We start from the raw sequence: 24,491 nt of genomic DNA on the forward strand, positions 1-24,491 counted from the left end.
AAAGAAAAAAAGCTTTTTTTCCAGCAGAATACATTGATCAGCCAACCAAGAACACTTTGTGACATTACACAACACTGAGAATGCTGACAGTATTTATGAGCTTAGCATCTAATTTATCAAAAGTTGCATTGTGCATGATAGGCTACATATGACTATAACTTACAATCTTAAAAGAAAATGGTCTAGTGATTCAACGCTAGTCTGTTCCATTCAACAGTGCACCACATACATGGTTTATTGTCATTTTAGCATATAATATAGTTTTAAGCTTGATTTATCACTTTTTCAAATGAAAGTTAAAAGTCCTTTTTACTCTTTAGTGTTGTACTTGAAAAGGTATAAATCTGTTTATTGTATATATACACTATACAAATTTATTTGAAATGTTTACTTTTATTTTTTAGATCACCTAAAAAAGTATAAATTTACTTGGCCTTTTGTAACAAAAAATAAATTAAAATCATGTCAGACGGTTCTGAAGATGAATTTGATGATGAAATTGCAGAGGAACCCGAACAGAAAAGTGATGAGGTATGCGCTTTTTTTTAACGTCTTGACACACTGTAGACCTAGCATTGATTTCCTCGTAAACTATTGAATTTGCTTTTTGATGAAATTATCTAAAATAAGTTTTCAAGTGGTTATTTATATTGTTCAGTAAAATCCAAATTATTTTCACAAAAGGCTTATATGCATTTATCAACAATGTTCAATTGGTTACTACACCATTTCAAAATTTTGTTTTCTTATAGGATCTTCCAGACAATCCGCTTGTACAAGAACTGATTCCAGAATGTTTATCAATGTTGTGCAAAATTGGAAATGGCCTTGCCCATGCTTTTGTAAAAATGGATTGTCATGACAGGTTGTTATTATTTAAAAATACTTTGGTATTTAAAAAATGAAATGGGAGGGGAAGGAAGCGAAAGACTTAAGACCTTACAAGATCGCTTCCACCCCATCAGTATTTACATGGAATGTTACAAATAAAAATTATAGTGTTCAAAACTGTAGCCTCCATTGCTATGCATGTTCAATTTAAAAATTTTACCCTTTTGAGAACTATATATTTGATTTACATGGCACGCAGAGCTCATCAAACTCCAGAGAACCTTCACAAACTTTTATATACTATGTTGTGCTAATCTGCCTTAAATTTTGTGCCTTCACATGAAAGCTTATAATTTTGGTATTGTTGCATTGCCTATTGTTAAAAAAAGTGTTATGTATGACTCTATAAATGTAAGGAATGTAATTAAACATTATAAATACAACTTTTGTGTGGTAAGTGGTGAGCGTGAGAGACTGAGAGTAACATGCATGATTAAGTGATATCTAAGTATAATTAAGAATGATTTTTAAGTTTTACACCGACTGACACACTTTTCATTGCTGCAATGTTTTCTAATGACATTTTTTGACAAAAAAACGGTTTTGCAGGGAACTTACTGACATTGAGCACATGAAGAATTTTATACATGTCAGATATGTTGACATATCAGGCAATTTGATACAGGATATTTCACCACTAAACAACTTGACTCATTTATTAACCTTAAAAGCAGACAAAAATAATCTCACTTCTGCTAAGTTGGATCCTCTTCCATACCTACAGGTAGGCCAATTGCACTTTTATTGCCTTGTTATAGCTTGTTACATTAAACCCAATTAAATTGAAAGCTATGACATTTTGTGATTGTTGTGAAGTTGTATGCGTATTATGCGATGCATATTTGAAAAATGCCTTTAGGCCTCAAGCTTTACCTAACCTAATAAATTAACATAAACTATATTAGCCTATCACAGACTGTACACTACAAAACTCTGGAGTGCATTTTATGTCCTTCAATAACGTCATCAGTTGTTGTTGCAAATTTTGATTTCAACCAAGTTTGATCACTTTACCAAATAAAATCTCAGCACCATATTGTGTTAAAATACCTAGAAATCAGATCAACCATTTTTTTACATTGATTCAACATCTGCAGACGTAAATGTTCAATGTAAAAAACGGTTGATTTGCTGTCTGGGTATTTCATCACATGTTAATCGTTTAGATAGTGGAATTAGCACAAAACAAGTTAACCGATACGGAAGGAATTGATCATCCGCAGTTGGCGAAGTTAAATTTAAACCGTAAGTAAAGAATTTCCAAAAGTAGTGATTTGTGTGTAGTAACTGTGTGTTTATTGTTTAAATATATACACCATGCCATTGCCAGTGATGTGAGACTGTGAGTATAATATTGACAATCTGTATGATGCTTGGTTTAGATCTAGGAGGAGAGAATAGGAACCAACGAGACAAAAATTTTGTTTCAAGAATTCGATGCAAATAATTACACCATGGACCAAAACACGTTTAATTATTTAGATTAATGCTTTACTAACACATCACCAAAATATATAAACAAGAAGGTTCCCCTTTATTTTTATATAGGTTTTTAAGTTTTAAATGCCAAATGATTCACTATGAAGTCATACGTGAAACGCTTCTAATTTTAGTACAAGAAGACACAAGTTGCAATTAAAGAATTTGACATTTCATATTAATTTTATGATATGTAAACAAACGTTGAAACAATTAGACACAAATATTTAAAAAAATTATTCAACCAAAACCAAGCAAAAAATCAAACATTAAAGACTAAAAACATTCTACAAGATAACTTGAAGACAATGACAGTGTCCCGTTCATATCCGATCTCTTCACCTGCAACCTACTCAGTAGCTACGGACGAATTCCCTCGATCCCAAACAACTATTTACATATGCTTTTTGTTTTGCAAGGTTCTATCACTTTTTCCCGTGTATTAACGTGCTAGCATATTGCATATTGTGGCCGGTAATTTCTTGTAATATGTGATTAATAAACAATAGAAGAAACACTGAACATAGTAGTGTTCCAAACTTTTACCGTATCGATTTGAATTATAAAATTGTTGTTTAGGAAACCTTATAACGAACGTGAGTGGCCTGAAACCAGGTGTTCTTGTGAACCTGCACACGTTGGAACTGCGCGGCAATAAACTGGAAAGCACAATGGGATTGCAACTTCCAAGTCTAAAGAAACTGTACTTGGCAAGTAAAAAGCAAAAAGTCGGCCATTTTGTTAAATATAAAACAGTGACTTTTCAAATCAAGGGAATATTGCAACGCAAAACTGAGCAAAACGAATATTGCAACTTTTGTTTGCAAACATTAATTTAAAAAAAACTTCCGCTCGATTTGATGTGATGTATGTGCCGTGTGTGCTGGTCAAAAAGAAGTTAATATCACATTGCGCAACAACAAGCGCGGGTCATATAAAACACATTGCGTGCCAAAATTAGCCCGTGGGACTGAGTTTGAACACCCCTGGCCCATAAGCTTTGTTTACCGAAGTATCAATGATAACTGTCTTTGTAGGCTGCTAATCAGCTGACGGTGATAGAAGGTTTGGATCAGTTAGAAAATCTCGAACTATTGCATCTCCGTGATAACTTGATAACAAGTCTGGATGGATTTGGCGAGAACATGAAGAAGCTGCAATATCTCAACCTCAGGTGATTGGACTTAATTTATCTGGGAATTGTTTTGTAGCCTATATCGCAGTGAGATTTGAGATTAGTATTGGTTTAAAAGTAGACTACAAAGCTAACTTACTTTATCAGTGATGCTCTTGTATTAATAGTAAAAGCATGGTTTGATCAAAGTAAGAAAATACCAAAGCCGTTTATTTTTTTGTAATGTTATTGGAAGCAGCAACGATCAAGGCCAGTGATCAGAGCTTGTTCAAATCGCAATTCACATTCTGTTTTGTAACAGAGGCAACAACATTGCAGAAGTAAAAGAAGTGAAGAAGCTAGTCTGTCTTCCCTTGTTCAGAGCGCTTGTATTGAACGGTAATTTGACCTTTTTCAACTTTGCTAAGCTCGAAGATTGTGAAGTAGAATCATGATTATATCGATGAAAAATGAATGGAACAGGCCATATCAACAAGTTTTCTATTTGTGAAAATGAGCATTGAAACATTCCTAATTATTATGTAAACTGAACTACCCAGACAGCAGAATCCGTCATTTTTACATTCGTTCAACGTCTGCTGACGGATTTTGCTGTATGGGTAATGTTTGAACGAGTTTGGTTGAAAACCTATTGTTACATTCCACGCACCTAAGCCTACACATTTTTCTTTTCGACTGACTATTCGCACCCTTCACGCAAGTGTCTTGCAAATTTTCTCACAATTTTTCTCTAGACTTTGTTCACTTTTGATGGTGACTAAATTTGCGTCGCCATCTTATTCACTGTGAGACGTCAATAATGCAAACTCCGCATTGCCTTATTATATTGTTCCAACATTTTCAGACGTTAAAATAATGTAAAAAAAATAACTGCATGCTTGGTAATTACATAGATTTCTCATAGTGAACAAACGAAACAGGATTGTATTTGTGGCTGTGTGTTTAATTTTGAAGTTTGTTATTGGTTGCAGACAATCCCTGCATTGAAGAAGATGGCTACCGCACGGAGGTCCTCATCATACTTCGGAGATTGGTGAGATTGGATAAAGAGGAGTACACGGATGAGGACAGAGTCGAAGCTGAGGATTTATATGAACAGAGGAGACAGGAAGAGCTTCTCAAAGAAGAGCAAAAAGAAGAAGAAGAAGAGGAGGAACATGATTGAAAGGCAAACGATGTGATTTGCCCAAAAAGCGTTGCAGGATAGTTATTTGAATTTTATTCGATTTTTTTATCAGATGGTTTTTGTCATACAAAACACGCACCTTGAAAAAAACATAGTAATCACGCACCAGGTTCGAAGAGCTATAAGTCATGGATTTTTATCGAATGTTACAAATAAATTCTCCTTTATTTGTAGGCTAGTACAGACGTTATGCAACGCAGTTGATTGTTTATGCTGAGCTTAAATCGGAGGCAGCGGTGATTGGTGGGTGTAGTGTTTACATCACCGCTGCCTGTTTTCTACGCAGTGCTTATGAATTTTTATTGTTTGTATTTATAGTTTTGTTTCCTTTCAATTTTTTGTTTTAAAACAAATATATCGTTTAATAAAATATCGGAAGTCTTTCTATAGAACAATGTATTTCAGTTGACATGCAGATGCTGATCACTAACATGTATAGAATTTTTTATCCCTTTACAACAGCGAAGGTCTTTTAGCGACAGGGCTCATTTTTAATTCTATATCTTGTTAACGATGTCATCACAGAAAGCACTCAATCGGTACCGTTTTTAAGGTCTTTAATTTGACCCGCCCTGGAATCGATCTCAGATATCTAGCAGCACCAGTGCATCGAACTAAAATTGCTTAGGAAAAACAGTGACTTTAAATAGCGCATCGACGTTGCTAGCTTACGGCATGCTACCATAAGGAATAGTGCTTTAATCTTTATCGAGACGTAGCCTAAAGTAGTAAAATTGCGGCACTTGTGCTGGTAGTAACGAAGCAGGGCCGGATTTAGCTGATGGGGGGCCCGGGGCACTTTTAGATCGGGGGGCTCCCGTGCAAAAAAAATTTTTGCGCCTATGGCGCGTAAAAGCCATCTCTACGTCTACAGTAGCATCAGTCCAGTACTGCACAGCATTTTGCAGAAACTTTCAGTCAGTATTGGTGGCTACGTTAGCAAGGCCTGTGTACAATGTACGGTATTATGGATCGCAATATTTCCAATCTTCGTTGAAGGGCTTTAAACTTTTTCGAAGTCTGCACTCCATTCTTTTAAAACTTTTTTTTTAGTTCTATGGAAGCAAAGGTCCTCATATTTTGCTATTCGATTTCAAAACATGTCGTTCTTAAGTCATTGTGCTTTGTTACAGTTCTTCATGTCCTTTTTTAGTATTTCTTCCATGCCTAGAATAGAAGTAGACAGCGAATTATTTTATCCATTTTGTCTGATATGATACGCTTTCGGCGACCCTGATGTTCTTGAAGAGGGTTAATCCCAGCTTGAGGTTGAACAATATGGTAGCCTACTATCCTGGTCGCAAATACACACCAATGCACTGTTGGCACGCATTTCTTTTTCAAATACGGATTATGCAATTTAATGACAAGGTTGGAAAGTGCACAAGAAATACATGTAGGCTACTGATGTTTTCTGCAAAAGTTGGCTACTCTCATGGCACAGGCCTACTATATGGTGTTGGTGTGATTGATAGTCTAGATTTTATGCACTCCCTTCATTCTTCAACAACCCGTTGTAGCGATCCCTGAGCTATACTGTGGTCACCTGGAAGTTATTTGGTAGGTACATCAAGTCGACAAACACTGCTTTTCTTAACGATAATTTCTCTTGAAATTCCCAAACTCAAAGGCTCGGTGTTCTGGCAGTTGTCTCAACGGTGTTTTTCTCGGAGTGGACGGAGATATTGTGAGGTAAATCCTCGTCTACTAGTGTCATCTATGACCGCTTGAATGTTTGGAGTCCTGCGTGAACGTTGTGAGTATGTAGACCTACGTGTGTTGCTGCTTAACCCAGTAGTTGCGGAAGACGAATACGTAACACCTTCTTCTTGGAACTCTTCCGAATGCAAGCTTGTGGTCTGAGATGGTCCGGTGTTCTCTTCGACATCATCAACAACAATAAATGAATCATCGTCATTTTCCCATTCATTGGGATGCCTACGCGATGTCAACTCAGCAAGTGCGGAGGTTGATGCAGCTGTAGATGGATTTCCACTGTTGGAGTAATCCGCGTAGTTTGGAGGTTCCGGTGCGGGGTAGGTTTCATTTGAGTGCTCTGTATGCGCAAAAGTTTGGTTAATTCCAGCTGAAACCATCGGCCCCCTTCTCGGATAAACCACATCGCATCGTCTTCTTCGGTACATTCTCCGTTTATCTGAAAGCACAAGGTAGAAAATTGAAAACCTTTTACGGTAGGTTATTACCAGAGCCGTGGAGATAAAAATTTGGTCCCGCTTCCAGTGAGATTCCCTAAACCATAATCAAGAAAAAGTCAAAATGTTTTTGAAAAAAGAAAAACTTAAAGTGAAAATAGTATAACAGTAAAATCATCGAGAAAAAAACAGTTTTCTTCCAGAAAGCAGGAGATGGCTTCAACAGCAAAAATTGCATGCAAACGTGGCTACGTGTAAATATGCTGAGGTTTATGCATGTTCCGGAATCCGGAGCCTCTAAAATAATCCTGGGTCTAAAAGTTACCCCTGGACTCACTTGTCAATGTTATTCAATATTAGCTACACAGTTTTCATACCGTTGTCAGCTTACAAACTAAGCAGCAAAAGAATTGAAATCTATTTAGGCTGGACCAGGGGCGCCGGAAGCGGGGGAGCAGGGGGGCGAATGCCCCCCTGCCCTCAAAATTTCTGCAGATGGAGGGGCAGGGGGGGCAATGGTGCCCTTTTAAAGTCATGTAAGCTACTGCACATTTTGCAATATAACAATTTCTGCTATTCGCTTTTAGTCTAATTATAATCTTTCATTTTTGCCTCAAAATAATATTTACGGCACAAAATTTTGCAACACAGTATACAGGCCTTAAAACTCGTTTTTTTTTCGGCAGCCATCGTAGCCTACCGGGAGCTCCTTCTCGGCGGCCAAATCTGCGTGCTTGAAGGCCAAAATACAAAATAAAAATAACGATAACACAAGTAAATAGAGTTAAACTTGCAACAATGCTAAAATGATCACTTAGCGTTGTGAAGTCTGGGCCTGGGCGACGTACTACAATAGAATCGTTGCACCACGCAATAACTGCTTTATCGAAACTGTAATCCAGTACTATTCAAACGACACTCGCACGAGTGTATCCAATGTGGCTGATTTTATAGAAGTTCGCCACTCTCCTAGAATGCTTTTTAACAACGAAAAACAACGTTCGACATGTGTTGACCATGACGGCAAGGTAATACAATAAGTTTTTTAATGATTAAAACATTACTTGTAGGCTTTAACAGCCCTTTATCAGAACTGACGATGCACTAGCAAGTGCGAAATATTTTTTCTGTTACGTCTACTGACATCTGATCCCTGTTGCCTTAGCAATTGAGGTTTTAGCTATTTCAATGATGTACATTACTAAAAGTAAAAGACATTACTAAAAGAAGCATAATTTCTGCAAAATATGATCAAAAAATGTTTTCCCATTGATGTCAACTAACTTAGTTCTCCTTTTTAACAACGGTTCAATGTCCGACAACATCGAATCGACATAAAAACGACAAAATTGCCAGCCGATGTAAATTAGCACTTCGCATTAAGACTTTGTTAAAATATACGTCGGGAATTACAAACAAGACTTACAGCGCTGGCGATCGCAGCAGATGGATATATTCCATCAATAACAAATATTCCCCGCACAATGTAATAGTGGCGATTATGACGCGCTGACCTAATTTTGCGTCACTCTTTGATACTACATATTTTCGACAGTTAATCCACGATCATTCTATTGCGAAATTAAATAATTGGCTAGAAGAGACCGGCGGCCAAACTTGGCCGATTGAGGAGGTAGCACCGGCGGTTCATTCAAGCACTACTTTAAGGCTTGACAGTAGGTTACATCATTATAACATAGCATGGTGCCCTTCTTTGTATACCGGATTATCATTATCGCTATATTTTATCTTAAAACTTGAAAAAAAATTGGCCTTTTAGTAAACAAAAGTGCCCTTTTTTCGTGATCTTGCCCCCCCAGTCAAAAATCGTTCCAGCGCCCTTGGGCTGGACATAAATTTATTGAAAGAATAGGCGGAAGTAAACTGCTGGCCCTTACAAGCTATCTTGTTCCTGGCCTTGAAATTAATCGGAAAATTGAAACGTAAAGCAGTGCTAATAGCCTAATGCTTTTTCTAAGAATACTTTATTGGCCTAATCCTTAATTCATTTTTCATACATGTCCTGCAGTAGAATAGTCTTGCTTAAGGATCAGACGTAAAGTAGCCTAGGTTAATCCTATAAAAGTTTTGCTTAGGCTACTTTGAGGCCTAAAACATTAAACCACTAGGAAAACCCTGATACCGACATTGACAGGTTAAACTTTTTGCTTGTATTGTAGTTGTAATAGCTCTCAGGCCAATTTATACCTTTTGAAGCTACAGCTACTGCCCATAAAGAGCCTTAGCCTAATTGTTTAAGCCCCGGGAGTTGCATTATTCCGAAAGCCAGTAGGCTACTGTGAGTGACATTGACTCAAAAGCCCTCTGACACCATAACCGTCTGTACCAAAAAGCTTCCAGTTCTACAATTCCAAGCCCAGAGGCCTATAAAGTAGGGACTAAAATACGAAAGTGCGACTCCCAACGTCGCAATGTTAAACATTGAACCCACAAATTATTTTTTTGTTTTAACAGAACAAATAAAGCTTTTATTTTTTATTTTTGTCGTTACTATATAGGGAAACACACAAATACTGTAAGATTATACATGTTACTAGTCTACTATTTATCTGCATCGCTAGAACGTGCTTTAACGCACGGCACATTATTCTTTATGAAATTGCATTGAACGTGTTGACCCTAATTCAATCATTCTCACCTCTGCAGTAGTTCTTTGGTTCACAAGGAAAACGCTTGCACAGATTTTCATTGACTCGCGGGTCATAGTAGTATCCCCGTGCTCTTGCTTTTCTTGCTGCACAATTTTTGTAGTAGAGATCTCTTTTGCAGTGTGGTCTTCTCAATGGGTTGGCTACAAATATCATCACAAGCAATAGGCGTGAACTTGTAAGTAAAAACAGCAAAAACATTTGCATGCATTGCCTATATTTTCAAAACTGCGCAATTTTATGATGTATGAATGATAGTCATGTCACAAAAAAAAATTGTTGTTTTGCGTCAAAATACGTCATTATTCCAACTGGTGATTCTAATTGATTGATCGCTTGTGGGAATGTTTTTCCTCAAACTGAGAAAGCTTCCGAGAAAGCTTGATCCTGACAGTTTCGCATACTTGCAGAGCCTTTGAGCCACTGACGCAGGGTCGGTTACCAAGGTTAATAGAATGAATTTTCCGATTGTTGAAGTGTTGCTTGTCCGTAAATTATGCCATCCACTAGGTGCCGCTGAATGAAGAGGCATCCTTAAAATACGTTGTGCAAGCGCACTCCTCAAGAATTCAATCAGCTTCGCTTGATCTTGAGTTTTTTCGATTACAAAGAGGCATTTAATCAAGTTTGTATGAACAACATTGATATCGCAGTCTAAACAGAAAACTCCGTCATTTTTACATTGATTCAACGTTTACAGACGTTGAATCAATGTGAAAATGACGAATATTACTGTAGGCTATGGCCGGGAAACTGACCATTCAAAAATAGAGACCACGCGCCACCATTGAGATGAAGCAATTATTGCAGTGGATTTTTTCTTTTTTTTAGATCAAATTTGTAGTTTTGCTATCAATGATACAACATCAGAAAGGAAAGTACAAATTAACGCAACAGACAAAGCTAACCAAAAAATACAACTGCAATACATTGCAACCTAAATAGCCTAGTAAAGTTAAACCATTAGAAGTGTTTTTGGGCTACATGCTCTGCGTCTAACGTTTGTCAAAGCAGGCTGCAAAGATTATGTATTCTAGACTTACGACAACGTCGAACTCCACACCCATATCTTTGCGCCAAAAATCCTTGAAAACCGTAACATATTCCCCACACCAAATTCCGCAAGTGTGTCAATAGCCTAAACACTAAATAAGAAGTTAGTGCCATATTTTTTTAAAAGCCGTTCTGTATTCAAATACAATAAATTGCATGATATTTTTTTTTGCTTTGGATTGAAATTAACTTCTCACTGAAAACAACCAAAAACCAATGGTAGCCTACTGCATAATCTAGCACAGTGCTTCCCAACCTTTTTCAGTTCGCGACTCACTTTTAATGCAAGTTTTATTGTGTGACATCTTTATTATCAATGAGATATGACATCTTTATTATGGTATCTTTACAACTGGCGTACGTACTGAAATAGTTAATGCGGCACAACACATCTATTTGTTGCATTGTCGCATAATTGTTACATAATGATAATGCAATAATTTTCCGATCTAATAGAAAACAGGGTGCACAATTCATGAAAATGGAAAGTCAACAAATGAAGTGAAGATAAGAGTAGCGATGGCGAAGGCGCAGTACTGTTCAAGACCAAACTGCGGCTTGTGAGATCCATAGGAATGTCGGTATTTTTTAGAAAAATTTTAACATTCAGTAACATTAAGAAATGCTTCGCGACTCACCTGAAATAGCTTCGCGACCCACCAATGGGTCGCGACCCACCGGTTGGGAAGCACTGATCTAGCAGACGATACCTATACAGTCAGATCCGTATTAACCTCATCCCTCCCCCCCTAACTCCTCGGTCGGGGGTCCACGGCTGATTAGGCGCCCACTCATTTTAGTCTGTCTAATGTTTTTTGATTGTATAAAAAATACTATATAATCAATAGCCAATTAAACCATGCAAGGCCGTATTTACTGCTTTCCAAATCCCCGACTGAGGCCTACCTCTAACTAGAAGCCCACTCATACTTAGTTCGTGATGCAGCGTTTTTCGCCTTGTAATTTTACAATGTTTTTTCCAATTTTGTAAACCCTTTTCGCTCGCTGAACCACATTTTGTTCATCTCGGCTATATTGATTGATTGATTGAATCTTTATCCTCGGACTGAAAAAGCTTCTTGCAGAGATTAATCCTGGCAGTTTCCCATACTTGTAGAGGCTTTGAATCGCTGACGAAGGCCCGGTCACCGAGATTGACACAGTGAAATTTCCGATTGTTGAAGTGTTGTTGCCGAGGAATTATTCCATCGATTAGATGCCGCTGAATGGAGAGCAATCCTTAACATGCGTTGCTTAAGCGCACACCACGAGAGTCGAACCAGCGGCGGCTTGATCTTGGAGTTTCTTCGTTCCAGAAGTCACGCGCTAACAAAAACTAACAAAATGATGCAATATTGCGAAGTAAAATTTGCTCACTGAAATAGCTTCAAAGACAATAATAATTAAATTCCTAAATTGACTAATTTCAATGTGAATCGAGATAGGTTATGAATTGAAAGTGTTTTCTGTGAAGGTGGGGACATTTTATGTAAAATTTTCGAAGTTCTAGCCTGCTGAAAGGCTACAACACACTACGCTATACAACTTTTAAGAAATAACTTATTGAAAGTAATAGAAAGAGATTGAAATCCTTCTGTGGTTGTGAATAAAATTATATTGAAATGGTAGGCTAATTTACATTTTACTGTAAACAAAACTTCTACACTAATCCAATTTTAATTTGATGAATTTGGTTACATATTGGTTACTAAACCATATTTGGTTACGAAACCAGATTATATTTGTCAAATTCTTCTCAGGGTAGGCGCCTCACAACCCCTTTTCGTTTCATTTATTTGAGCATTAAGTTTTGCATTGCATTGTTCATTTATGTTATTATTTACTTTGTTAAAACTCTGCTATTTTTCCAACTTTTTCTAGATCCCGTCTGCATTGTCGCATAGCCTATATTAGTTATTTTTTTATAAAACTTTAAAAGTGGTTTACTCTTTGCTAAACTGATAAATGTAAATTTTTTCCCCACATTGAAAGAGTTTGCCGCCCTAAACGCTTTCTGGTCCTATTTTTAAGAGCAATCACTAAACATAGGGGCTCAGTAGTAAATTTCGGGGGGGACGCAAGATGGTGCTCACACAGCCCTTCCTACAGTATATTAAACTTCTAAACTATTTTAATCTTACAACAGCTTAATTACAATTAAGTTCTTGTAGCAACCAATACAGTGTTTTGAATGGGCGAATTTGGCAAGGTCTTTCTTCTCCGCATACGGTTGAGTCATCGCTGCATCTGTAATTTCGTGCTCCCGCTGCGGGACAAGGGTAATAGTATCGCCAAACCCTTCTTCGGTTAGAGCACTTTCTAAGACAAAAAATGCAAAATAAACTTTAGAATAAAGAAGAATAATTGCATCTCTGAAACAAACATATTAATTTGATGACATTTGATTTACTAAATAAATTGAAAGAAAGCAAACATGAATAAATAAATAAAGAAAAACAAATTGAATACTATCTACTATATGACAGGGAAAATGACTATATCCCTGACTATATGACTACTAATCTATCATAAAGCTACGTGTCCTACAATATCAAATATGCTAAGCGTTGTGTGATCATTTTACCTTTTTACATACAGTAAGCTACATAAGTTATCGTATTATTTAAAACAATGCTGAGTTTACAGCGTTAAGTTGATGTACCGGCATTGTAGTCTAGGCAGGGCCGGATTTACCAATAGGCTAGGCAGGCTGAAGCCTAGGGTCTCAACGTCCAGGGGCCTCGAAATTCGATTTCGAAGTTTGTAATTCTTTTAAAAACTTGACAAGTTTAAACCCTACCTAAAGTATATACTGTATACAGTATATCAAACTTTTCAGAGTAGAAAATTCTATACACAACTGGTTTCAACCACGTTGTAAACAGTCATTATTACGTCGTTGCATCATAATAAAGGCAATTATTACGCGCATTCTGCTGGAAGCTTCTATATTAAAGAACCGTAGTCTTCTCTGCAAAAAACAGTATCGGTAGTTGACATCAGGGCTGCCACTCCTAGTGGTTTTCCACTAGACCTAGTGGTTTTTGAAATAATCTAGTGGTTTTCTTGGAGAATCTAGTGTTTTTTTTAATTTTGAGAGTGGCAGCATCAACTTTCCTTCTGTTGTTAACAAAGAAGATTTAGATGATTTGCAAGAAGAATAGGGAGCTTTGCCTCAAGCATGCAATGCTCTCCATGATAGTGATAACCTTAGCCCACCAGAGTTTTGGCTAAAAATGGAAATGGACAACCAATAAATTCCTTTATCCCTATGCTCGACGCACTTGAAGCCAATGTAAGAAGAATAGCTAATGTGTATAGTGACATTGCAGAAATGTTCCTCTTTCTTGCTAATCTGAAAGCAACTAAGGTAGAAATAGTACGAGGCGTAGAACTTTTAAAGGAAGCGTAGGGGAAGGTCGGGTTAGTTGAGCCACTGGGTTAGTTGATCCACCCCTTTTAATTCTTAAATGTGGTGTGGTAACCACATTTTATCATCACGTGATCTTAAAGTTTCACAATGCGTGGTCTCCCGTCTGGTTTGAGTTGACGATTGATATTATATGTGGTGCTGAAGTTAAAAAGTTGTGTTTTGACCTCGGAAAGTAGATTTTTAAAATAGATGTATGTCCAATAATATTTTTTTATACTTAGTTACTGAGACAGTTTCATTTAATTTGTTTGGTAGCTTACCAAACAAGCTACTTACTGAATAAAAACCGGCATAGTGTGCCATGAAGTTTTGCTGTAATTTTAACATTTTCATGGCGGTATAGTTAATAGTCCGGCAGCCCGTGACGTATTTGCAACATCATAAGGTACAAAAGGTTTGAGTGTTTCATCAACCTTGCCCCACTGTGGGATGTTCAGAAACCCACATCCGAGGTTTCACTGCTGGGGCGTTTGGGGGCTACGGCCCGGTGAAAAACCCATTTTGGGGGTCAAAAAAACATCATAAGGTACAAGAACAAAACCTACGCCAGATTTTATGCCTTCACTTGTAGACTTTGGAACAGGTCGATTTGGGTGCCCCAAGTGGGGCATTCCCAAATAAGGGGCCCCCAAAGTTGGGGCAAAATACGTAAAAATAACATCATAAGGTACAAAGATGGAACTTTTTTCATCAGTTGGGGCATGTTCCACTGAGTACGAAACAACTTTTCTTATGGCCCCAAGGTGGGGCTTAACCTCATTTTGGGGGGTATTACCCCTAAAATTCACAAAATTAACATCATAAGGTACATGGATGAAACCAAGTGTAGGTGATAGTACCTCCCTTACGGACTTCAGAACATTAAAATTTGATCGCCCCAGGTGGGGCATTCCTGAATAATGAGCCCCCAAAGTTGGGGCAAAATACGTAAAAATAACATCATAAGGTACAAAGATGGAACTTGTATCATCAGTTGGGGCATGTTCTACTGAGTTCGAAACAACTTTTCTTATGGCCCCAAGGTGGGGCTTAACCTCATTTTGGGGGTATTACCCCTAAAATTCACAAAATTAACATCATAAGGTAGCCTACATGGATGAAACCAAGTGTAGGTGATAGTACCTCACTTACGGATTTCAAAACATCAAATTTGGTCGCCCCAGGTGGGGCATTCCTGAATAAGGAGCCCCCAAAGTTGGATCAAAATACGTACCGGTAAAAATAACATCATAAGGTACAAAGATGGAACTTCTTTCATCAGTTGGGGCATGTTCCACTGAGTTTGAAACTTTTCTTATGGCTCCGTCCAGTGCTGTATTCGAGGGTATACGGCGGTATACGCAGTATACACTCTGCTTTTCGAGCAACAAATAGTATACCCTCTGGTTTTCCAAAGAGAGTGCGTATTCAATCCTTACTGATTCCTAATGTGTGATGTTCTGCAAGAATTATCCATGATATCCATTGAACTTCAGTCTCGAAGTACAACTTTACCTTGAGCCGAACTTTTAATAAAAAGAACAATACGAATTATTGAGACTTTCAAGGAAAATCCAGGAGAGAAAAAACACAGTTGGCTTTAGCAGCGTAGGATAATTTAATGTTCAGAAATATTCCTCTGATACAGAATTCTAAAATGGTGCCTATTAACGCGAACCAATTCGTTCAGAGCATTGTTAGCAGAATTGCAATGAGACTTAATTTGCACTAATGCCGACACTGACAACGGTAAGCTACTGGTTGATATTGCTAACTTGCAACCTGAAAAACTTATAGAAAAAAATTTGCGTCATGGAGAAGCAGAGGTGAGAAGAATTTGTAAACACTTTGATATTGGTGAAATACAGTCAATCCAAAGATTAAGAGACTTTAGTGAAAAAGATGAAATTGTGGCCAATAATTTAAGTCTCTCTTGGCAGCTATTTCAGCTTTACCTTGTTCGACAACAGAATGTTAACGTGGTTTCACTTTAATGAACAATGTCCGCCCCGTTAGCTCAGTGGTTATGCGCCGGGCTCAAAATCACGCGGCGCTTGTTCGACTCTCGGGGTATGTGCTTGAGCAACGCATTTCAGGACTGCTCTCCGTCTAGCGGCACCTAGTGAATGGAATAATTCCCTGGCAACAACACTTCAACAATCGAAAACTTCACTCTGCCAATCTCGGTAACCGGCCCTGCTTCAAGAGCCTCTACAAGTATACGAAGCTACCAGGAATAACCAATCAAGGCTTTCCCAGTCGGAGGATAAAGATTCAAAACCAACCAACTATTATCACAGGTTTAAGAGCATCTTTGCCCATTTATAATGTGAGCTGTTTGATGTTTATTGCAGCAATGGACCACCTGTGGCTCAATTTACCGCCAAAAATATGTAAGATCCTGGCTGCGAAACCACCAATCAACTAAGGATACTAGATCCCAAATTTGTAAAGAGAATGAAGATGTAGATTCCTCTCGGCAGGCTGTTTGGAATGTATTCATAGAAAAATAAACAATTTTTGGTATCTCTCGTCCAATTTTGATGTTGATTAATTGATTAATTAATTGATTGAATTTTTATCCTCGGACTGGGAAAGCTTCTTGCAGAGCTTAATCCTGGCAGTTTCGCATACTTGTAGAGGCTTTGAATCACTGACGCAGGCCCGGTCACCGAGATTGACAGAGTGAAGTTTCCGATTGTTGAAGTCTTGTTGCCGGGGAACTATTCCATCCATTAGATGCCGCTGAATGGAGAGCAGCCCTTAACGTGCGTTGCTCAAGCGCACCCCCCGAGAGTCGAACCAGCGCCGCTTGATCTTGAAGCTTCTTCGTTCCAGAAGTGACGCGCTAACCAATTGAGCTATCGGGGCGGACATAATTCATGTTACGGTAGTATAAAGATTAGTATTTTTCAAGTTGTGTATTATTTATCATTTTGGCAAATCTGACAGTATACCCTGTGCTTTTTTTAAGAATACAGCACTGGATAACCCCTAAAATTCACAAAATTAACATCATAAGGTATAAAACCAAGTGTCTCTAATATATATTTCAAAACGACTGCAAATATTTTCGAAAATCAACGAAGCATGTAAGATATAATATCTACACAGCATAACATTTGCTTATTAGGTTAAAATGTATCACTATGAAAATATATATTGTACGCAGGGGTGGATTGGCGGCTAACCATTAGCCTACTGAGAATTCGAGAACGTTCCCGGTTGGCCGGTCAGAGGGTCACTGTCCTGTTTTATGTACAAAAGAAAATTTTATTTGAAATATAATAGTCGTAGCGCTATATCCTTATGTCTACGATCTCTGTCGATGCTTGAAGGACGAAGGTCAAATGATGCTTCCTTTGCTGATGTCATCCCCAGATCTTCATAGAAGTGGTGAAGGATCGATCGGCGCATAAAGTGGGTAAGTGCCTATCTCTGTCTGGCACCAATTCAATTGGTGAAAGACACCAATTGAATTGGTAAAATCCCAGTGAGTCGATTGGCGGATTCTGCATTGATTGTTTGCTCCAAAGCTTGATCAACAGCACATCCACAGAGGTTTTTTTCAGTTTTTTTTACGGACAAGATGCCTTATTCCAGGGTGAAAACAGATCACTTATTCCAGGGTGAGTTTCTTTCATTTTTAGCATGTTATCCTGCAGTCGCAAAATCCATCTTGCATAATTTGGTTGGTTGAAAATGAAGAACACGCTTGACATCTCTCCTATGCAGTGCGCAAACAACTGATGATTTGCAGAATGAATACTCCGAGCAAAGAGGAGGTACGTCTTGACAAGTTTTAAGTATCCATACCAGTACTAGGCAGTCTTGCCATTTTCTCCTGTTTCGGTTTTCCTTGGAATATCTTGGTAGAAACTTAAAAAGTCTTTAACATCGTCATCTAAAAAGCCAATGGTTGACTGGGATGGACGAATACATAAACGACGTAGTTCTTCGTCCAGATTTTCATTAGCAGGGCATTGTAACAAGAATTGATTAAAATGCAAAATTTCTAATGCTGCTCCGAAAAGAACGTGTATTCGTTTGCACCTATTGTAATGAGCACCACGCAGAAACCCGTTAAGGGATCCTTCGGCAAGAATACCAGCTTCTGTTAGGATGTATGGACCACCTGAACCATCCAAGTACAGTACTTACCCATAGCTTTAAAGGACGCCATGCAAATGTGGAAACCACCCAGTAAATGAACAAGCGGTTATATTTTGGACTTTCTTGCTCTTGAATGGTGAGGTTTTGCAATGGCCAGATCGTACGTAACACACATGTACTCTTGCTGGCATTCATCTGCTATCTGCAAAGATCTTCTCATTGTTTCAGCAACCACTTGCAGACTGGTGGGAGACTGGTTGATCTGCGGAAGGTACGAGATCTTCTGTCTTGGGAAGTTCTTCGAATACTTTTGCATTCCATCCGACCCACATAGGTGTCCTTGGAATACCCAAGGCAAGGGACACCATCCGCAATGAATCAATCGTAGGAAAGTTTTACAAAGCCTTGTGCGTTTGAGTTCTCTTTTCATCGTCAAGAGCCAAAAAAACGAGCTCTGTCATCCGTTTCCGCTTTCTATACGGTTGAAGATCTACAACATCAGCTGCCAGTGACCTCCGCTTCCTCGATTTGTGCCGAAAGGTTCCATCTTCAGGTTGAGGCTCCTCTGCAATTTCTTCTGTTTTCGAAGTTACAACCAGATTCTGAAAACAGATGCCAACTGTGTCGTGGAGGGTTCCCTTTCCATCCACAGTATTGACAAAAGCATCATAATTATCCCAAGCTACACCGGTGCAAAGTTCAGGTTGTAAGTCTATTCCTTGCGGAGTTGCACGGTTTTGCTTGAGATGAGTATATGCAAGCTCAGTTTCGATTTCCTCTACACAATCATATGATACACAGTGCCCGAGACGATTAAGGATGTTAATCACTTTTTTGCTATTCGTAAGACTCTTTACTGCGATTCTGATTTGCAAATGCTTAGATGGTTTTGTACGCCCGTTGGTAACAGCATACTGTATATCACACCCCGAGAAAAAGACGCAGTTTTCCTAAGTTTTTGTTCACTGCTTCCCTTGCGTGCATCTGGTCCACATATCAAATGAGTAAAAAACTGAAGCAAAACGTTTGGAATATCAGCTTCCCCTTTCATGACATCTCTCGCTGATAATTCTTCTGGAAGATGATTTTTTGGCATTTTAAGCACTTCTTTACGAATCACAAAGGCAACATCACGAACAGTTATAGCCTCACGGCTTCTTTCGGCAGTCACCTTCTCTGAAGCTATGGACTTATCCATAGTACTTTTGTAGATCATGTACCCTAACTTTTGATTGCTTTTTTGTATTTGTATCATCATCATCATCGGCCATGCCTGAATAAGGCGTCGGCTACCGTGAGTCTCCACAACGATCGATTGTCCATACTTCTAATTAGGTTTTCAAAATTTTGGTTTGTCCATGTTGAAAGATTTCCAAACGTGGACGTCTCCGGTGCCTCTGACCAGGAAATCGCCCCATCATGCCGAGTGTTCAATTCCGCGTTTGCGGTAGACATGCCCGATAAATGTCATTTGCCTTTTTTTGATAGTTGTGATGAGGACGCCAGGGGTGCACCCAGAGCGTCTCCACACTTCTTCGTTAGTGATTTTATCCATCCAGTTAATTCCCATCATTCTACGAATGAACCAAATTTCAGCACTGTTGATCTTTTTCTCTATCTTCGGGCATACAGTCCAGGATTCACAGCCATATAGCAGAACTGACCAAATGTACACATGTAAAATTCTTATTCTAGTGTTTAGAGAGATTGAAATGTTGCACAAGTTTCCCTTGCAAGTGTTGCACCCTAAATTTGTTGGATGAATCGTAATCTTCAAATAGTTCGCCTATGTGTGTAACGTAGGCTACTGATTAAAAATATCTATCATCAAATGAACTTCCTCATTCTCGAAAGCACTCTTCTCCAAACATGAACAAATACTTTCAAAAGCGATTTTGTGTGCCTGCCGTACGAAATGCAATTCATTCCATTTGGACTGTGCGGAAGCTGAATGCAATGTGTCTGCTTTTTTTGGTAAGATGTGCGACAAATGGCATGTTAGCATACCTCCTTGGCTACGAAGTCGATATGCGATACACGAGCCAGCATGGCGTCGTCGCGCAGAATATTTGCATACCTTTTTACATTTTCTTCAAAGTTCTTGGTTGCGCAATCCGCACATGATCAAATCCTGCTTTTTGCCGCGAAGTTTCTTTGCCACTTGGCAACAAAATATACATTTCTTCTCAAAAACTCCAGTGGTTGAGGATATCGAAATGGCTGAATCAGATCTAAGTATTTTTGCGGAGGTAGAAGCTGCTGCTTCCATGTCAGTATCGATGCAACTACTGCTGCTATTATGTTGCTGTTGTATTTTTCACTAGTTTACAAGTTTTTACGATACCTGCACGTATTAACGAATTAAATTAAGAGGTCTGGATTCCAAATGGAATGGAAACTCAGCGTGTGGTAGGCTACTGCCAGGGCCGTTGAGAGGATATTTCGAGCCCGGTACCAATGAGATTCTCAAGCCCCAAATCAAGACACTTCTACAAAAAAACGCAATTCTCCCTTAAAAAAATAAGGTATTCTCTAAAAAAAGTTTGAGAACTACTGGCATTACGCTTATATCGGTGGTTTCTCCAAATTCCCGGGCCCCTTGGAAAGGCTCCGGGCCTCTTAAATTATCCCGGGCCCGGGTCCAAAAGTACCCCCTGGACCATCTTTGCACCTTATGATGTTATTTTTACCGGTACATATTTTGATCCAACTTTGGGGGCTCCTTTTTCGAGAATGCCCGTGAATTTTAGGGGTAATAACCCCAAAATGAGGTTAAGCCCCACCTTGGGGCCATAAGAAAAGTTGTTTCGAACTCAGTGGAACATGCCCCAACTGATGAAAGAAGTTCCATCTTTGTACCTTATGATGTTATTTTTACGTATTTTGCCCCAACTTTGGGGGCCCCTTATTCGGGAATGCCCCACCTGGGGCGATCAAATTTTAATGTTCTGAAGTCCGTAAGTGAGGTACTATCACCTACACTTGGTTTCATCCATGTACCTTATGATGTTAATTTTGTGAATTTTAGGGGTAATACCCCCCAAAATGAGGTTAAGCCCCACCTTGGGGCCATAAGAAAAGTTGTTTCGTACTCAGTGGAACATGCCCCAACTGATGAAAGAAGTTCCATCTTTGTACCTTATGATGTTATTTTTACGTATTTTGCCCCAACTTTGGGGGCCCCTTATTTGGGAATGCCCCACTTGGGGCACCCAAATCGACTTGTTCCAAAGTCTACAAGTGAAGGCATAAAATCTGGCGTAGGTTTTGTTCTTGTACCTTATGATGTTTTTTTGACCCCCAAAATGGGTTTTTCACCGGGCCGTAGCCCCCAAACGCCCCAGCAGTGAAACCTCGGATGTGGGTTTCTGAACATCCCACAGTGGGGCAAGGTTGATAAAACACTCAAACCTTTTGTACCTTATGATGTTACAAATACGTCACGGGCTGCCGGACTATAAGGTGTTAGTTGAGCCACTGCTTTCGGTGTTAGTTGAGCCAGTGTAAAAAGGGCGTTATAATGCTTACGATACCTCCACACACCTTACATAGATTGCAGCCGTTGGATAAGTCTGTTTACGGTCCAATAAATCTCTTTGAACTACATAAAACTCAACAAAGGCACATAAACTCGGTCAAGCTTTAATGAAATTAAAAAAGAGGGGGTTTGCGACACTTTTTAACCTTAAATGGGCGTAAAGTCCACAAGGGATCCACGTAAAGCAGATACTTAAAGCATCTAAATATAGTGAAAAAATATTTGAATCAATTTTAAGATATTAACGTCTACCCTTTAAAGTACGTGTTAATTTGAAAAGGAGACATTATTTGTGGTCTCTGTTAAAGAAGGACCTTTAGTGCAAACTAGCACACGTTAAAATTATTTGGATTATTGAAAAGCTTTAATGAAATGGTGTTATTTGGATGCCGTAGCAATACCTTAATTATTTGATGTATACGTTGAGTTACGAGCGACTCTTGGAACAATAATATTGTTAACCTGTTTTCATACATTGATATTATCACTTTAAATATAAACTAAGGCTTGGAAAAGAAACGTGGTTAAATTTGTGTTTTCAAAAATAATAAATGAGGCTCAACTAACCCCAGTCTGTGGCTCAACTAACCCTTACCGTGGTGTTAGTTGAGCCATTTGACTACTAGTTTTTAAACACCTGTGGACCCGGTTGTCGTCGTTCGATAAGGCTTGTATTTCCTACAAATATTGTTTAATATACCCAGAAGGTAGAGCACTGTGAATGAAGAAATAAAAGCAACTCATAAAAAAAAAATGCAAAAAGTGGCTCAACTAACCCGACCTTCCCAAGTTCCCCTATCTAGAAGATGTTGACCCGAAACTTACTGATGAACTTCTACATTTTCATTTGTACGTGAGACAAACACAAAACCAAGAGCAATCTATAATTTCCTTGTCTCATGGAGACCTTTATGAAGTTATGTGCAAGGAAAAAATTAACACTGCCTTTCCTAATGTGGAAGCAATATTAAGACTGTTTCTAAGCTTAATGGTCACTAACTGCTCAGGAGAGAGATCTTTCTCAAGGCTCAAAAGCATAAAAAATAAACTGAGATCGACAATGTCTCAAGAAAGGTTGTCCGCACTGAGCATTAAGAGTGACAAACTTAAACAGATAAATTTTGATGAACTTTTGCATGATTTTGCTTTGACGAAAGCTAGAAAAAAAAATTGGTAGCCTAGTCTTACTCTATTTGATGGCTGTAACTATTTCTTATGTCCTCGTAAATAAACTGTACAATAACGGTTGTTTGATCAAAGAAATTAAAAGCAAAACTGCCTTAACTAAATTTTTATTCTTTTAATTAAAAATTTGTACTCATGAATGTGGAAAATGAAAAGAACGAAGAGTTTAATGCACTCATATTTTTAACATTAAGCAATGACATGTGATGTTGTTTAGAGAGAAATTCTGAGCTCAAAAATAGGGAGGGGCCTCACAAATGGAATAGCCTAGGGCCTCTCATGGTCTAAATCCGGCCCTGAGTCTAGGCTATACCATGGCCACCTGGAATTGCGGCCTGATTTGTCACATTTTGCAGATTTTGATTGCAGCTACTGCTAGTGCTTGACTGACATTTTTTGAGATGTTTTTACTTTTTGCGGTTTCCTAATGACATAAAACTTTTTTGTTGCCTTGGGGAAGCAGTAGCAAATGAGAAAAAGTAAGTTGAAAAACGCAAAATCAGACTGTTATTCAAAATTAACAGTCTGACTAAAATCTTCGAAATCAAATTTTCTTTGTTTTTCAACATGTGAGGATGTTAAAACCTATTGTGTCATCTGGGGAAAAGAATAATAAAAGCGTAAAAATCTAATTTTTAGAAAAATTCATTTAAACGTTCGCCCAAAGTTAGAAAAACCGGGAAATTTCTGCAAAATGTGACAAATCAGGCCGTATCTTTAGGTGGCCATGGCTATACCTATGTTTTAGTAGCAAGATAGAAATAAACTCACTTCATCTCTTCGTTCTGTAATCGTTGAATTTTTCCTATAGCAAGAATTATAAGCAAGTCTTTCAGGTAAATGGCCAACACAAATTGAAATGTAAAACCACATTTTTTCATTATTAACTGTGTGGAATATATGATTGCAACAAAGAGCTGATGGGCTCCTGTTTCTCTCCAGGACTCATACTTCTCGTTCAAAGTTTGTCCAGTAAGATTTCCGCAAAGCTGATCAAGAAATTCCAAAAATATTGCACTTATCAAATAGGTCATAGAAAATAAGAAGATGGTGATCGGAAATTGCTTCGTTAAAGATGAAAGCTTACTGATACTTTGTGGACAATGAAGAGGACAATTACAATCTTTCTGCCAACCTGGATTACAAGTGAGGTTGCGAGGTGCACAGTATGTTCTAGGATCGCAAGGATTTCTTCTTTCACAGGGTAAAGGTGGTTCACAAGGCGAGCATGGTAATGCCGGCTCACAAGGTACCGGCTCTTCACACGGCAATACTTTCTTACAAGGTGCCTGCTGTTCACATGGTAACACTGGCTCACAAGGTAATCTTGGCTCACACGGAATTTTTTCATAAAATTTTCTTGATTCACAAACTCTACTTGGGCAGTAAGGTTTTGCTGGTTCACAATATTTCCGCGAATCGTAACATCTTTTTGGGCAGCATTGCTTTCTGAGTTCACAGTTTTTCGTCGGATCATAATATATTAACTTTCGCGGCTCACAATACTTCGGCGGTTCACAATACTTTCGCGGATCACAGTATCTTTTTCTTCGATACGCAGGCGAACAAAAGTGACGTGGAGGCATATTATTCTGTTTCAATTAGATTTTTGATTACTTTCATAGCTTGCTTCTGCATACCCTACCACAAAATATTGGCTTAATTGTTTTGTTGACT

The 24,491-nt window shown here is 38.4% G+C and overlaps 2 protein-coding genes across 2 annotated transcripts; one reads left to right on the forward strand and one right to left on the reverse strand.

Annotated features, from left to right (window-relative positions):
- The first annotated feature begins 402 nt into the window (after positions 1 to 402).
- Positions 403 to 5,080, forward strand: LOC145778530 (leucine-rich repeat-containing protein 23-like). The gene is made up of 8 exons (XM_082590028.1): positions 403 to 531; positions 753 to 865; positions 1,441 to 1,615; positions 2,058 to 2,136; positions 2,950 to 3,080; positions 3,408 to 3,544; positions 3,807 to 3,883; positions 4,477 to 5,080. The coding sequence occupies exons 1-8, from the start codon at positions 463 to 465 to the stop codon at positions 4,668 to 4,670; spliced, it is 975 nt and encodes a 324-aa protein (XP_082446154.1). The 5' UTR covers positions 403 to 462; the 3' UTR covers positions 4,671 to 5,080.
- Positions 5,081 to 5,560: 480 nt separating this feature from the next.
- LOC145778616 (uncharacterized) lies at positions 5,561 to 24,420 on the reverse strand. The gene is made up of 5 exons (XM_082590143.1): positions 23,586 to 24,420; positions 12,722 to 12,885; positions 10,557 to 10,658; positions 9,504 to 9,656; positions 5,561 to 6,846 (listed from the first exon to the last, which is right to left on the reverse strand). Exons 1-5 carry the CDS (start codon positions 24,398 to 24,400, stop codon positions 6,344 to 6,346), a joined length of 1,737 nt encoding a protein of 578 aa, XP_082446269.1. The 5' UTR covers positions 24,401 to 24,420; the 3' UTR covers positions 5,561 to 6,343.
- Between the last annotated feature and the right edge of the window lie 71 nt (positions 24,421 to 24,491).

Source organism: Aplidium turbinatum, chromosome 10 (genome assembly GCF_918807975.1).
Source record: "Aplidium turbinatum chromosome 10, kaAplTurb1.1, whole genome shotgun sequence".
In the NCBI taxonomy this organism is placed as follows: domain Eukaryota; kingdom Metazoa; phylum Chordata; class Ascidiacea; order Aplousobranchia; family Polyclinidae; genus Aplidium; species Aplidium turbinatum.

Coding starts and splice junctions, on each gene's coding strand:
- LOC145778530 (XM_082590028.1), top strand. CDS start 463: ATGTCAGACGGTTCTGAAGATGAATTTGATGATGAAATTGCAGAGGAA. Junction 866..1,440: donor AAAATGGATTGTCATGACAG/GTTGTTATTATT, acceptor ACGGTTTTGCAG/GGAACTTACTGACATTGAGC. Junction 3,081..3,407: donor GTCTAAAGAAACTGTACTTG/GCAAGTAAAAAG, acceptor CTGTCTTTGTAG/GCTGCTAATCAGCTGACGGT.
- LOC145778616 (XM_082590143.1), bottom strand. CDS start 24,400: ATGCCTCCACGTCACTTTTGTTCGCCTGCGTATCGAAGAAAAAGATAC. Junction 12,886..23,585: donor TTACAGAACGAAGAGATGAA/GTGAGTTTATTT, acceptor TTTTTGTCTTAG/AAAGTGCTCTAACCGAAGAA. Junction 6,847..9,503: donor ACCAAAGAACTACTGCAGAG/GTGAGAATGATT, acceptor TTGTGCTTTCAG/ATAAACGGAGAATGTACCGA.